The sequence below is a fragment of the Ochotona princeps genome, chromosome 33 (assembly GCF_030435755.1).
Source record: "Ochotona princeps isolate mOchPri1 chromosome 33, mOchPri1.hap1, whole genome shotgun sequence".
NCBI classification, from domain to species: Eukaryota; Metazoa; Chordata; class Mammalia; order Lagomorpha; family Ochotonidae; genus Ochotona; species Ochotona princeps.
This window is the reverse complement of record NC_080864.1, coordinates 5479595-5490865: the sequence shown is the minus strand read 5'-3', so window position 1 is coordinate 5490865 and position 11271 is coordinate 5479595. Positions and strand designations below refer to the sequence as shown.

The following is an 11271-nucleotide window of genomic DNA, read 5'->3' as shown; positions in this document are numbered from 1 at the left end:
TGGATGAGCAGAAAATAGATGAATGGCTGACGGGAAAATGTGTCAGACTAGATCAAACAAATAATCACGGAAGGATATTAACTGGCTAAGAGGCATTCTAGGTTGAGGAAAAAAATGCAAAAAAGGTCTAGAAACTGTCCTCCAATCCTCTCCACGTCACCTTGGAGATTTCCATTCTGTCTTCTTCTCATCACCAGGATCAGAAGAGAGTGCCAAGATCTTGCACTTGGGACTGACGGAGAAATGAGTAACCCTCGGCCACTGCAGGAGGTGAGTTGGGCATGGGGGGGTGGGGTGGGGCAGGAATACAGAGATGAGATGCTACATGTTTCTTGTAGAATGTAACAGCAATCAGTCACGATTTGTTCTCAGAGCTGGAAGGGGCTCTGTATCCAACCAGATGGCCAGGGGGGAAAAAAAAAAGCAGAGCTGGACCCGAAGTGAGGGAGACATCAACAAGGGCCACGCTCCCATCACCGTTGTATCTGGTGCCTTCCCTCTCCTCATCAAGGGACTTCATGACCGCACCATCTGTCTGTCTCAGATGCCATCGATGGAGGCTCAGCCTTGGCTTCAGAAATGCCAAGAGCTCTCTCTGCATGGGAGGAAGACATGGAAGCACGCTGAGGAAGAATGGAGAGAGAGGGGGTGGGGGGCACCAACCATGCCCTGTGGCAGAGATCTCAAAAAAAATCTCACGTAGGCTCTTCACCTGTATTTGGAAATAGGGGCTCAGAGAGGATGAGGGGCTCAACTAAGTCCACACTGGACTGAAACAGCCGAATGGGGGGGGGTTAGAAAGTTCAAAAGAAAGGACCCCGCCTAATTAAGTTGCACTTTACAGCAACAATAAATAACTTTAGAGTGTGAATCCATATAATATTGGGGACGTGTTCATCCCTACTTTTTTCATTGAAATTCTGAGGTTTTTTATTAGAATTTTTTACCTGCACATCCTACGTTCCACCTGGCGCCTTCACCCTAGGGCCTTCTGGAAGGGTGTTTCAAGCTCCCCTACGATGACCTTTCCCTGGCTGATCTGTGTTCTCCTTGGCCTAGGAGAGATACGACATGTCAGGTGCCCGAATGGCCTTGACTTTGTGTGTTACCAAAGCCCGGGAGGGCTCTGAGGTAGACCTGGACGCCTTACAGCACATGTTCCAGCAACTGGGGTTCGAGAGCACGGTGAAGAGGGACCCCACTGCCCAGGTACGCAGCACAGTCAGTAGCTGTAGGGCGAGGGTTCGGGGTCGGCCCCAGGGCTCTCCCTGACTCTGCTCCGCCCTCTCGTCCCAGCAATTCCAGGAAGAGTTGGAGAAGTTCCAACAGACCCTCGACACCTGGGCGGATCCTGTCAGCTGTGCCTTTGTGGTCCTAATGGCACATGGGGAGGAAGGCGTCCTCAAGGGAGAAGATGGGCAGATGGTCAAGCTGGAGGGCCTCTTTGAGATCCTGAACAACAAGAACTGCAAGGCTCTGAGGGCCAAACCCAAGGTGTATATAATCCAGGCCTGCCGAGGAGGTGGGAGCAGTGACCACAGCACGGAGCCCACGTGCTTCCCCCTGGCCACCACCCCACCCCCAAGACTGCCCTGCGCCTTGCCCGGGGCCACGTCTTCCTCGCTAACCTTAGCTTTTGCTGTTCAGAACACAGGGACCTCGGTGAAACGGTGGGTGAAGACCAGCTGATGGCCATCGCCGGAGACAGCCCCCAAACCATCCCCACCTACACAGACACACTGCATATCTACTCCACAGTGGAGGGTAAGGAGCTCCCGGCTGTCCTCAGCTGCTGAGGCTGCTGCGGCTCACCCACGGCTCCCGGGCTCTCAGGCTGTTTTCCCACTTCCAGCCCTCGAGCCCTCCACAGCCTGCAGCTCCCCGATCCACCCACTCTGCGTCCCCTTTGCCCAGGTTACATCGCCTACAGACACGACCAGGAAGGCTCCTACTTCATCCAGACCCTAACCGACGTGTTCACCAACAGGAAGGGCCCCATCCTGGAGCTTCTGACCGAGGTGAGCCTGCACAAGGCACCCGGGGACGGTTGCAGGTCAAGGGTGGAGTGAGCGGCATCCCAAGACACCCCCCTTCCCTTCGCTTTCTCCACCCCCTTGCACCCCCAATCCAACCTGGAGTAGGATGTCCATCTCCCAGGGACCCAAAGCCCACAGGAAGTGAGTTGGTTGTTTTTTGTTGTTGGTTTTTTTTTTTTTAATGGAAACTTCTAGAAACAGACGCCTTGGCTGCTGTCACCAACAGTGGGGCAGCTTTTGCTTCTCTGAGATTTGTGTGTTTGTATTGTGACCTGGAGGAGAGACAGAGACAGAGAGAGAGAGAGAGAGAGAGAGAGAGAGAATGCATCCTTCCATCAATGATTCCATAGAAACTACCGCATGGGCAAAGACAAGCAGGGTCTCTCACCCAGGTGTGGGCACCCACCACTCCCTGTTCTCCCACCTGTTGCTGCAGGTGACCCGGAGGATGGCTGAAGCAGAGCTGATCCAGGAAGGAAAGGCCAGAAAAGTGAACCCTGAGATCCAAAGCACCCTCCGGAAGCGACTCTACCTGCAGTAGCAGTGGGAGGAGGATGCGGGGAGAAGGCCAAGGAGCAGCCATGGTCCACAGATTCTCCTTGCTCCACAGCTACCGAAAGCTTGCCCAATCCATCACTCCCCCAAGTGTCTCGTCTTCGCCAGGCTCAGCAGTGCCCAGTCCATCGTCACCCTACAGCTCCATCATGCCCTCAACCCGTCCCTCTCCTTCTTAGACAGAAGTCAGCCTGACCTAGGCACAGGGCATCACAGCCATGCTAACACCACCTCCTGCGGTCTCTGTGTCTATAACCCACCTTCCCTCACGAATCCCCCGCTCTCTGCCCCGGGAAAAACCCACACAAAGGGGACCGCGTAAAACTCCAGATTTTCCACGATTGAGCAAAGCCATCGTACCACCTTCTGACACGGTCGCACCTTGTTGGCTGCTGCGTCTCACCCGGAGTTAGCACCTCTTCCTGGGCCAACACCATTCCCTTGCCCAAGTGAGTCCCTCCTGAACACCGCAGACTCTGTGGTGCATGAACCATTTCTCTCTCTCTCTCTCTCTCTCTCTCTCTCTCTCTCTCTCTCTCTTCCCCTCCTCCTCCCAAGGCCTCTCTTCTTTGGATAACGTCAGACGCCTGGACACCTGCCCCTCAGGAGAGTTTCATGTCCTCGCTGGAGAACCCAACCACCCCCTGTCCTCTCTCGCCCTGGCTCTTTTTTTCCTAACACACATACAGAACCCTGGCCACTGTCCTCTCTCCCAGAAAACCCACCCTTGCACCTGCTCACAGATTCAGCTCCCAATCAATGCCCTGGGGTCTGCCTGGGGACAGTGGACGCGCAGAAAGGTCAAGTCACATCTCAGACATCACACATGGGGGGTCCAGGTTGGACCTCCAGAGCCTCAGCTTCCTTCCCGGCTCTCTGCTGAGAAGTGGTCCATCTAAAACCTTCTTGCTGCTCAAGACAAGTCCCTGGAAGGCCTGTGGGCATTCTCGCGGGAACTCCAGCCAAGCTCCCCACTGTGGAGTTTCAGCCTCAGGCTGGGAGGTGGACCAGAGAGACCACGTTTATGGTCTCTGTCATTCAAGCCACCTGAAGCCACACCTGTCACCATAGAAACCACAACTCCTTCCTTTCCAGTCCCTCCCCTAAACACTCCCTGGAGTCTTCAACCTCGGATTTCTGTTGGGGGTGGCGGGGGGCGGGGAGGAGGAGAGGAGAGGGCGGGTTGGGGGGTATAATTTTGCAATTTATTTTCCTTCACCCTTCACACACACCCCAGGCCACCATGCCCAGCCAGCGTGATGCATTCCTGTGTTCTCCCTTGTGGAACACCCTTCATGCTCTCAGATCTACATCTCTGCATCCAACCTCTCCCTCCCTCCAGCCGCTTTCCACCTGCCCAGCTCAGGCCTTACCTGTCCTGCCTGACCATCATCTCCCTCGAACACCCCGGGGAGACTCAGGGGCTCCGTGCTGTGCAGCGACCAACGCCCAGCCCACCATGCCGGCTTCTCACACCCCGCCAACCTCAACGCCTCTCTCGTCTCCCCATCTCCCCAAGCCAGGGTCTCCTCTCTCTCTGCCCTCTCCTCACCAGCTCCCACGCCTGTCATGACGTGTGATGGATTCTGTCCCCGGATTTGGGATCCAAGCCTGGGGTCACTGGATCATGAACAGCGGATCGAGGGTTCAATAAAGAGTTGGCAAGCTTGGAAAGAACATGTTAGAATCTTCACTCTGGGCTGAAACCAGGAGCCTGCTGGGGTTTCATGTCTTCCTCGCAATGGCCAACTGCAACCCCCCCCCGCCCCCCGCCAGCTGTGTCTATCATGAGCACAGAATTGAAAGCCTCACTCCAAACTGCTGCCATCAAGCCAGATGTGTCGGACGTTTGTAAAACCCCGGGCCATGCTTTCACACCCGAACAGCTCCATTTGGCATGCTTAACCAGCCCTAGAACATTCCCCAGGGTGTCCTCCCACACAACCAACCACGTCCTTTCAAGGCTATAAGGGATCTTGGAAAACACCCAACTACATACAGCATCACAGACACTGGTGGTGGAGGTCGCTCCCTCCATCCCGGTGCCCGTGGCAGACATGACTAATCTATCACACACCTTTCTGAACTACACTGAAGCCCCCCACCCTTCCTCCCCCTCTCAGCACCCAGGGAGTGCCGTGGGCACCCAGGAAGCTGCCCACGGACGTACACAGGTCATTCCCTGCTCCGGATGAACCCAGCATTGACTGCAGCTTATCCAAACCATAGCCAGGAGGCCTGAGCTCCATCCGGGTCTCCCACATCGGGGCGTGAGGTGTCCCCGCCGCTTGGGCCATCCTCTGCCGGCTTCTCAGATGCATTGGCAGGGAGCTGGATCAGACATGGAGCAGCCGGGACCCAACCCAGCGCTCACACAGGGGATGTTGGCATGGCACACACCACCTGAGCTCACTGCACCGCAACATGGGCCCCTGGAAATACTTTCTATCTGACCTGTCGCAGGAGAGGTTTGGTAACTATTTTCCAACCCATTGGAGTGTTTCCAGGAAGCCACAGCAAAAAAATCACCTCAAAGGGCCTGGCATGGTAGCCTAGTGGCTAAAGTCCTCACCTTGAACGCCCCGGGATCCCATATGGAGGCCAGTTCTAATCCCGGCAGCTCCACTTCCCATCCAGCTCCCTGCTTGTGACCTGGGAAAGCAGTCGAGGACGGCCCAATGCATTGGGACCCTGCACCCGCGTGGGAGACCCGGAAGAGGTTCCTGGTTCCCGGCTTCGGATCGGCGTGCACTGGCCCGTTGCGGCTCACTTGGGGTTCAGCACAGCCCCGGCCATTGCGGCCGCTTGGGGAGTGAAACATCGGACGGAAGATCTTCCTCTCTGTCTCCTGTTCTCTGTATATATCTGCCTTTCCAATACAAATAAAATGAATCTTTTAAAAAAAGGCAAAAATAACCGAGGTGGGTTGGTTGCCCTAACCACCTTGATTGCAACAGATTTTTAATCATCGTCAATTATAAAGTAGGGTAATTAGAGACAGAGTTCTAATCCATGTAAATGAATCTGCCGGTTGCAATCAAGTGTTATTAGAATACAATGGGGCTTCTGATTGTCAAATCACCAATTCTGACATTACGCCTGGTGTTTGGGATCTAAACTCTATTCGGTCAAATCCAACAGTGTGTGTTCTCCCAGGACGGCAAAATGGATTCCACTTTTCACAATTCCATAGCAAGAAGAGGCTGGGACGAGACGAGGGACAGACCCTGAGAGCTTCCTAACCAGCCTTTCCTGGTGACAGCAGGCGGGGTGCCACCCCACGGCTGGTGGGGAACCTGCCTGAGCCAGCCTCGTGTCCAAACCACAGAACTGAGGGAAGCTGGCACATCCAAAAAACAGCTCCCTCCTCGGGCGGCCATCTGCACGCCTGCTTCGTGCTCGAAAGACAAGTTATTTTGTCTGTATGAGAACAGCCTGCTCTCCATACGACAGAAAATTTTGACGATTTAAAGGAACCCATAAGTAAGTCTATTTAAAGAAAAGTAATGGGCCCGGCGCCATGGCCTAGCGGTTAAAGTTCTCTCCTTGAACGTCCCGGGAGCCCATACGGGGGCCGGTTCTAATCCCGAAGGCTCCACTTCCCATCCAGCTCCCTGCTTGTGGCCTGGGAAAGCAGTGGAGGATGGCTCAAAGCTTTGGGACCCTGCACCTGCGGGGGAGATCCAGAAGAAGCTCCTGGCTCCTGGCTTCGGATTGGCACAGCACCGGCCGTTGCGGCTCACTTGGGGAGTGAATCATCGGACGGAAGATCTTCCTCTCTGTCTCTCCTCCTCTCTGTATATCTGACTTTGTAATGAAAATAAAATAAATCTTTTAAAAAAATAAATAAAAGTAATTAGGGGCCAGCCTGGTCACACGGTAAGTTAAGCTGTCACGGGGGGAGGGGGGCGGCTGCCTGCCGAGGGCCATGGGAAGACAGCAGGTGCTGGGTCCCTGCTCTCCGTGCGAGAGACTCGGATGGGCTTCCTGGCTCCCAGCTTTGTCCTGGCTCAGCACCAATACTTGTAAACATTTGGGAAGTGAACTGGCAGGCAGGCTCTGTCTCTATTTTTTTTTTTTTTTTAATTTATTTATTTTTATCGGAAAATCAGATTTACAGAGAGAAGGAGAGAAACATCTTCTATCCGCTGGTTCGCTCCCCAGATGGTCGCAATGGCCGCAGCTCTGCTGATCCGAAGCCAGGAGCCAGGAGCCTCTTCCAGGTCTCCCACACGGGTGCAGGGTCCCAAACCTTTTGGCCATACTCGACTGTTTTGCCAGGCCACACGCAAGGAGCTGAATACGAAGTGGAGCAGCTGGAATAGAAACTGGCTTCCCTATATGAACCTGGCAGATGCAAGGCGAGGGCTTTAGCCACTAGGCTACCGCACCGGGTCCTTTCTCTGTTTCTTTTAAATAATAAAAATGGAACAATCAATGTGCAAGCGCAATTTCAGTATCATACAGAGAAGTTAGCCATCAAAACAAACACCCATTTAAGATGCGCGTGTAGGAGGCATTCAACGTCACCTCAATGTGCTACCAGTAGCAAGAGTTCCACGTACATGCAAGCTTTCCATACCCCTACCTGGGTCCCAGTCCATGCTGCTTGGGGCACCTGCCAAGACCCCTCTCTAGGATTACAGCTCAGACAGCATCGACAAAGGCCAGCAATTAAGACACAAGTTAACCCTGCTCGCATCTCACCGCCGAGTGCCTGGGGAGGGTGCCCAGGTTCCGCTTCCACAAAGGCGGAAAGTTAAAGAGGGGGGAGGCACAAGCAGATCTCCCACCTGCTGGCTCACTGTCCCCCCCCCCAAAGTGCCTGCAACAGCCAGGGCTGAGCCAAGCCAAAGCTAAGAGCTGGGAACTCCCGTCCAGGTCGCTCCCATGCAGGTGGCAGGCAGGGGGGACCCGAGCACCCGGGCCATCGCCTGCCACCTCCCAGGCACGGAAGCAGGGAGCTGAATTAGAGGATTCCAAGCGCGTTCTGATATGAGGTGCAGGTCCGGGCCCCTCTATCCCTCACACCAGAAAGTGTCTTTTCCTCCTCAGCCAGCAAAGAAATACAGAAAGTGCACCAGCCCTCCCGGGCACCTGCTCCAGCCCTCCCGGGAGCAGCTGTGAAATGTACCAGCCAACAGACAAGCACGCTGTCTCTGACAGCTTTGGAACTCACCCAGCTGTAACAATCCTCTCTCCTGTGGGGCCCAGTCCTCCCCGCCTCCCACCTGCAAGGGAGGATACCAATTTCAGCCTTGTCGAGCAACAGAAAGGTGAAACATTTGTTTACCCTCTTAACGTGAAATGGTAATTAGGAGATACATTCCCTGCAGGAGAAAAACACAGTGGCCGGGCGGAAATGATACACTTTAACCAAGCCGCGGGGATAAATGCCTGTACTGGCCAAGCCTGCGAAGAAATGGAACCGCGCGGGTGGTTTCCTGAATGCAGCGTGATTGCTTTTTGCGCGTGCTAGTCCCCCTGCCTAGAATGTCAGGTGTGTGCACACCTACAGATGCCTGTGCCCACTCCTGCACATCCAGACCCGGAGCTATTACCTACGCTTACATACATCCACAAACACAGATAGTCGTGCCCACAACATGTGCACACACACACACACACCCCTAGGCCGCTACTGTTTATCAGCTGGGAGCTAGATTGGAAGTGGAACGGCGAGGACTCGAACCAGAGACCCCATGGGATGTGGGCATTGCAGGCAGAGGCTTTACCCAACTATGCCACGATGCTAGCACTCTGTGGACGCCTTTAGCTGGCACGGATAAAAAGCTGACAATAAGAATTGATCATCAGGGCCTGGTGTGATGGCCTAGGGGCTAAATCCTTGCCTTGCATCTATCGGGATCCCATATGGGCGCAGGTTCTAATCCCGGCAGCCCCGCTTCCCATCCAGCTCCCTGCTTGTGGCCTGAGAAAGCAGTCGAAGATGGCCCAAAGCCTTGGGACCCTGCACCCGCATTGGAGACCCAAAAGAAAGAAGTTCCTGGCTCCTGGTTTCAGATCAGCTCAGCTCTAGCTGTTGCAGTCTCTTGCGGAGTGAATCATCGGACGGAAGATCTTCCTCTCTGTCTCTCCTCCTCTCTGTATATCTGACTTTACAATAATTTTTTTTTAAGGAAGTGGAACAGCTGGGACTTGAACTAGCATGTATACGGGATGCTGCCTCCACATGCGGAGGCTTAGCCTAATACACCATGGCACCAGCACTGGAAATAAGATTTACGGTGCTGGAGTGGCTAATGAGCCTGACACAGTCCTCACACATAAGACATGCACTGTTTTTTTGTTTTACTTGTTAAACTTTTTCAGTGAAGTACTGAGAGAAAGAGACCGATCTTCCACCTGCTGGTTCACTCCCCAAACGTCCACAGCCAAGCAAGGTTGGGCCAGACTGAAGCCAGGAGCCAAGGACTGTACACAGATCTCTCACAGCGGCAGGGGCCAAATGCTTGGGCCAACTTTCACTGCTTTTCCCAGGCCATTGAGAGAGAGAGAGCAGGATCCTAAGAGGAGAAGCCAGGACTAGAACGAGGACCTGAATGGACTGTGGGTGCCGCAGGCGGCGGCTTCTTGTGCTATGCCATGAGGCAGGCCTCCATAGCTGATTGCTGAAGTTAAACATTTTGAAAGTGGGAAAACATTGCCTGTCTCCCAGACAGGCAGATAACAGTACAGAGAGAGTCGATGCCAAGAGAAATAAAATAGACATTTCAATAGACAAATTTAAAAAAAAAAAAAAGGAATGAAAAGAGATGCAATTTCCGCGTCGATCCAGAAAATTTGAAAGACAAAAAATCTCTGGGGCTAGCTCAACGGGCTAATCCTCTACCTTCAAGTGCCAGCATCCCACATGGATGCCAGTTCAAGTCCTGGCCGCTCTGCTTCCCATCCAGCTCCCTGCTTGTGGCCTGGGAAAGCAGTGGAGGACGGCCCAAAGCCTTGGGACCCTGCACCCGCGTGGGAGACCAGGAAGAGGCTCCTGGCTCCTGGGTTTGGAGCAGCTCAGCTCCAGGCGTTGTGATTGGATGATCTTTCTCTCCATCTTTCTGTGTAACCCTCACTTTCCAAGTAAAGCAAATAGGTTTTTCATTAAAAAAAAAAAAGGGTGGGGGTGTCATGCCTACTTCCGGGGGGGGGGGGATGTCGCTTTTGAATTTTGAGATGTGATGGTCTGGCTCTGAACTCCCAGCTCAGGGGCTCCACCTACAGGAGGAATATGTTCCTACAGGAGGACTATGTGACAACAGACAACTAGAAATAACTCCCCAGCCCTAAGAGCTTTCACAGGTCACAGCATAGGCACTGATTAAAAACAGTAAGTTGTGGGACCCCGCGCAATGGCTCCATTGGCTAATCCTCCCCGCTTCAAGCGTTCCGGGATCCCATATGGACAATGGTCCATGTCCCAGCTACTCCACTTCCCGTCCAGCTCCCTGCTGGTGGCCTGAGAAGGCAGTCGAGGACGGCCCAAAGCCTTGGGACCCTGCACCTGTGTGGGAGACCCGGAAGAGGCTCCTGGCTCCTGGCTCCTGATCAGCTCATCTCTGCCCATTGTGGCCATTTGTGGAATGAGCCAGAAGGTTTTTCTGTCTCTCCTCTCTACGGATCTGATCTAGCTTTCCAATAACAATAAGTAAATCGTAGGTTGCACACACATCTGTTATGAAGCCTTTGGAAGTGCTCCCGTATATCTAATCAACGTCAATCATGCTGCAGAAAGTGACCACCCGAGAGCATCTGACCATTCAGTCAAAAGTCCCCTTATTTCTCCCGAGCGTGCCAGCCCCGGGGTTGTTCCCGGGAGGCGGGGAGGGTGCATGGGCTCCCGTGCAGGCAGGAGCAAGGCAGCTGAGTGGGAAGACGCCGTAGCGAAGGCGTGGTGGTTCGACCAGAGACCGTGCTCGGAACAGCCTCCTGCAATTTTATCTGCATCAGCTCTTATCTCGACCGCCGGCTGTGACAGCCAACGTACGTGACCGAGCGCAGGCCTGTCCCGTGACTTACTGGCAGGCCTGTTTTCTGCCTGCGTAGCAAGCACTTTTGATTAAAAAAAAAAAAAAAAAAAAAAAAGACCTACACAATGAGGTCCCAGACGTGAGGTAAGCCTTGAACAAAAACACCAGGACACACCCTGCGGTTGATACACAGCACCTGCAGATGGTGAATTCTTACTGCCTGAACACAGAGGCTTCTTACAGTAAATGGATAATACAAAGGAAAAATAAGATTCAAAAAAAAAAAAAAAAAAAACAAAAACCTGTGTACGACACACAGCTAACTTGAAGACTTAGCCGGACTGAAGAATTGCTTTCTTTGAAGATGGAGTTCTTTTGATTGAAAAGGCAGATTTTTCCAGAGACAGAAAGGAAGAAATTGCATCCATTGGTTCACTCTCCCGATGGCCGCAGGGACCACAGCTGAGCTGATCCAGAGGTGGGAGCCAGGAGTTTCTTCTGGGTCTCCCATATGGGTGCAGGCCCCCAAGCGCTTGACCCTCCTCGGCTGCTTCCGCATGCCATAAGCAGGATGGGAAGCAGGGCAGGCAGGACTGGGAGCGGCGCCAACACTGGGCACTGACCGCACGGGGTGCAGGGGTGGTGGCCAGCATCACTGTGCCAGCCCCTAGACTTGCAACTGCACCCAGGGTCCAGTGTGG

At 53.7% G+C, this 11271-nt stretch overlaps 1 protein-coding gene and 1 long non-coding RNA gene across 2 annotated transcripts; one reads left to right on the top strand and one right to left on the bottom strand.

Moving 5' to 3' along the window:
• The first annotated feature begins 208 nt into the window (after window positions 1-208).
• Window positions 209-2577, top strand: CASP14 (caspase 14). The gene is made up of 6 exons (XM_058658169.1): window positions 209-270; window positions 1060-1209; window positions 1297-1522; window positions 1648-1764; window positions 1915-2018; window positions 2473-2577. Exons 1-6 carry the CDS (start codon window positions 244-246, stop codon window positions 2575-2577), a joined length of 729 nt encoding a protein of 242 aa, XP_058514152.1. The 5' UTR covers window positions 209-243.
• Window positions 2204-7799, bottom strand: LOC131478472 (uncharacterized). Its single transcript, XR_009244481.1, has 3 exons — window positions 7771-7799; window positions 2461-2568; window positions 2204-2308 (listed from the first exon to the last, which is right to left on the bottom strand). It is a non-coding gene; the product is annotated as an uncharacterized LOC131478472 (long non-coding RNA).
• Window positions 7800-11271: the final 3472 nt, after the last annotated feature.

Bases quoted from the DNA above. Each gene is read 5' to 3' on its own strand.
- CASP14 (XM_058658169.1), top strand. From the start codon at position 244: ATGAGTAACCCTCGGCCACTGCAGGAG. The intron at 271-1,059 runs GTGAGTTGGGCA...TCCTTGGCCTAG, and splicing joins ACCCTCGGCCACTGCAGGAG to GAGAGATACGACATGTCAGG. The intron at 1,210-1,296 runs GTACGCAGCACA...CTCTCGTCCCAG, and splicing joins AGAGGGACCCCACTGCCCAG to CAATTCCAGGAAGAGTTGGA.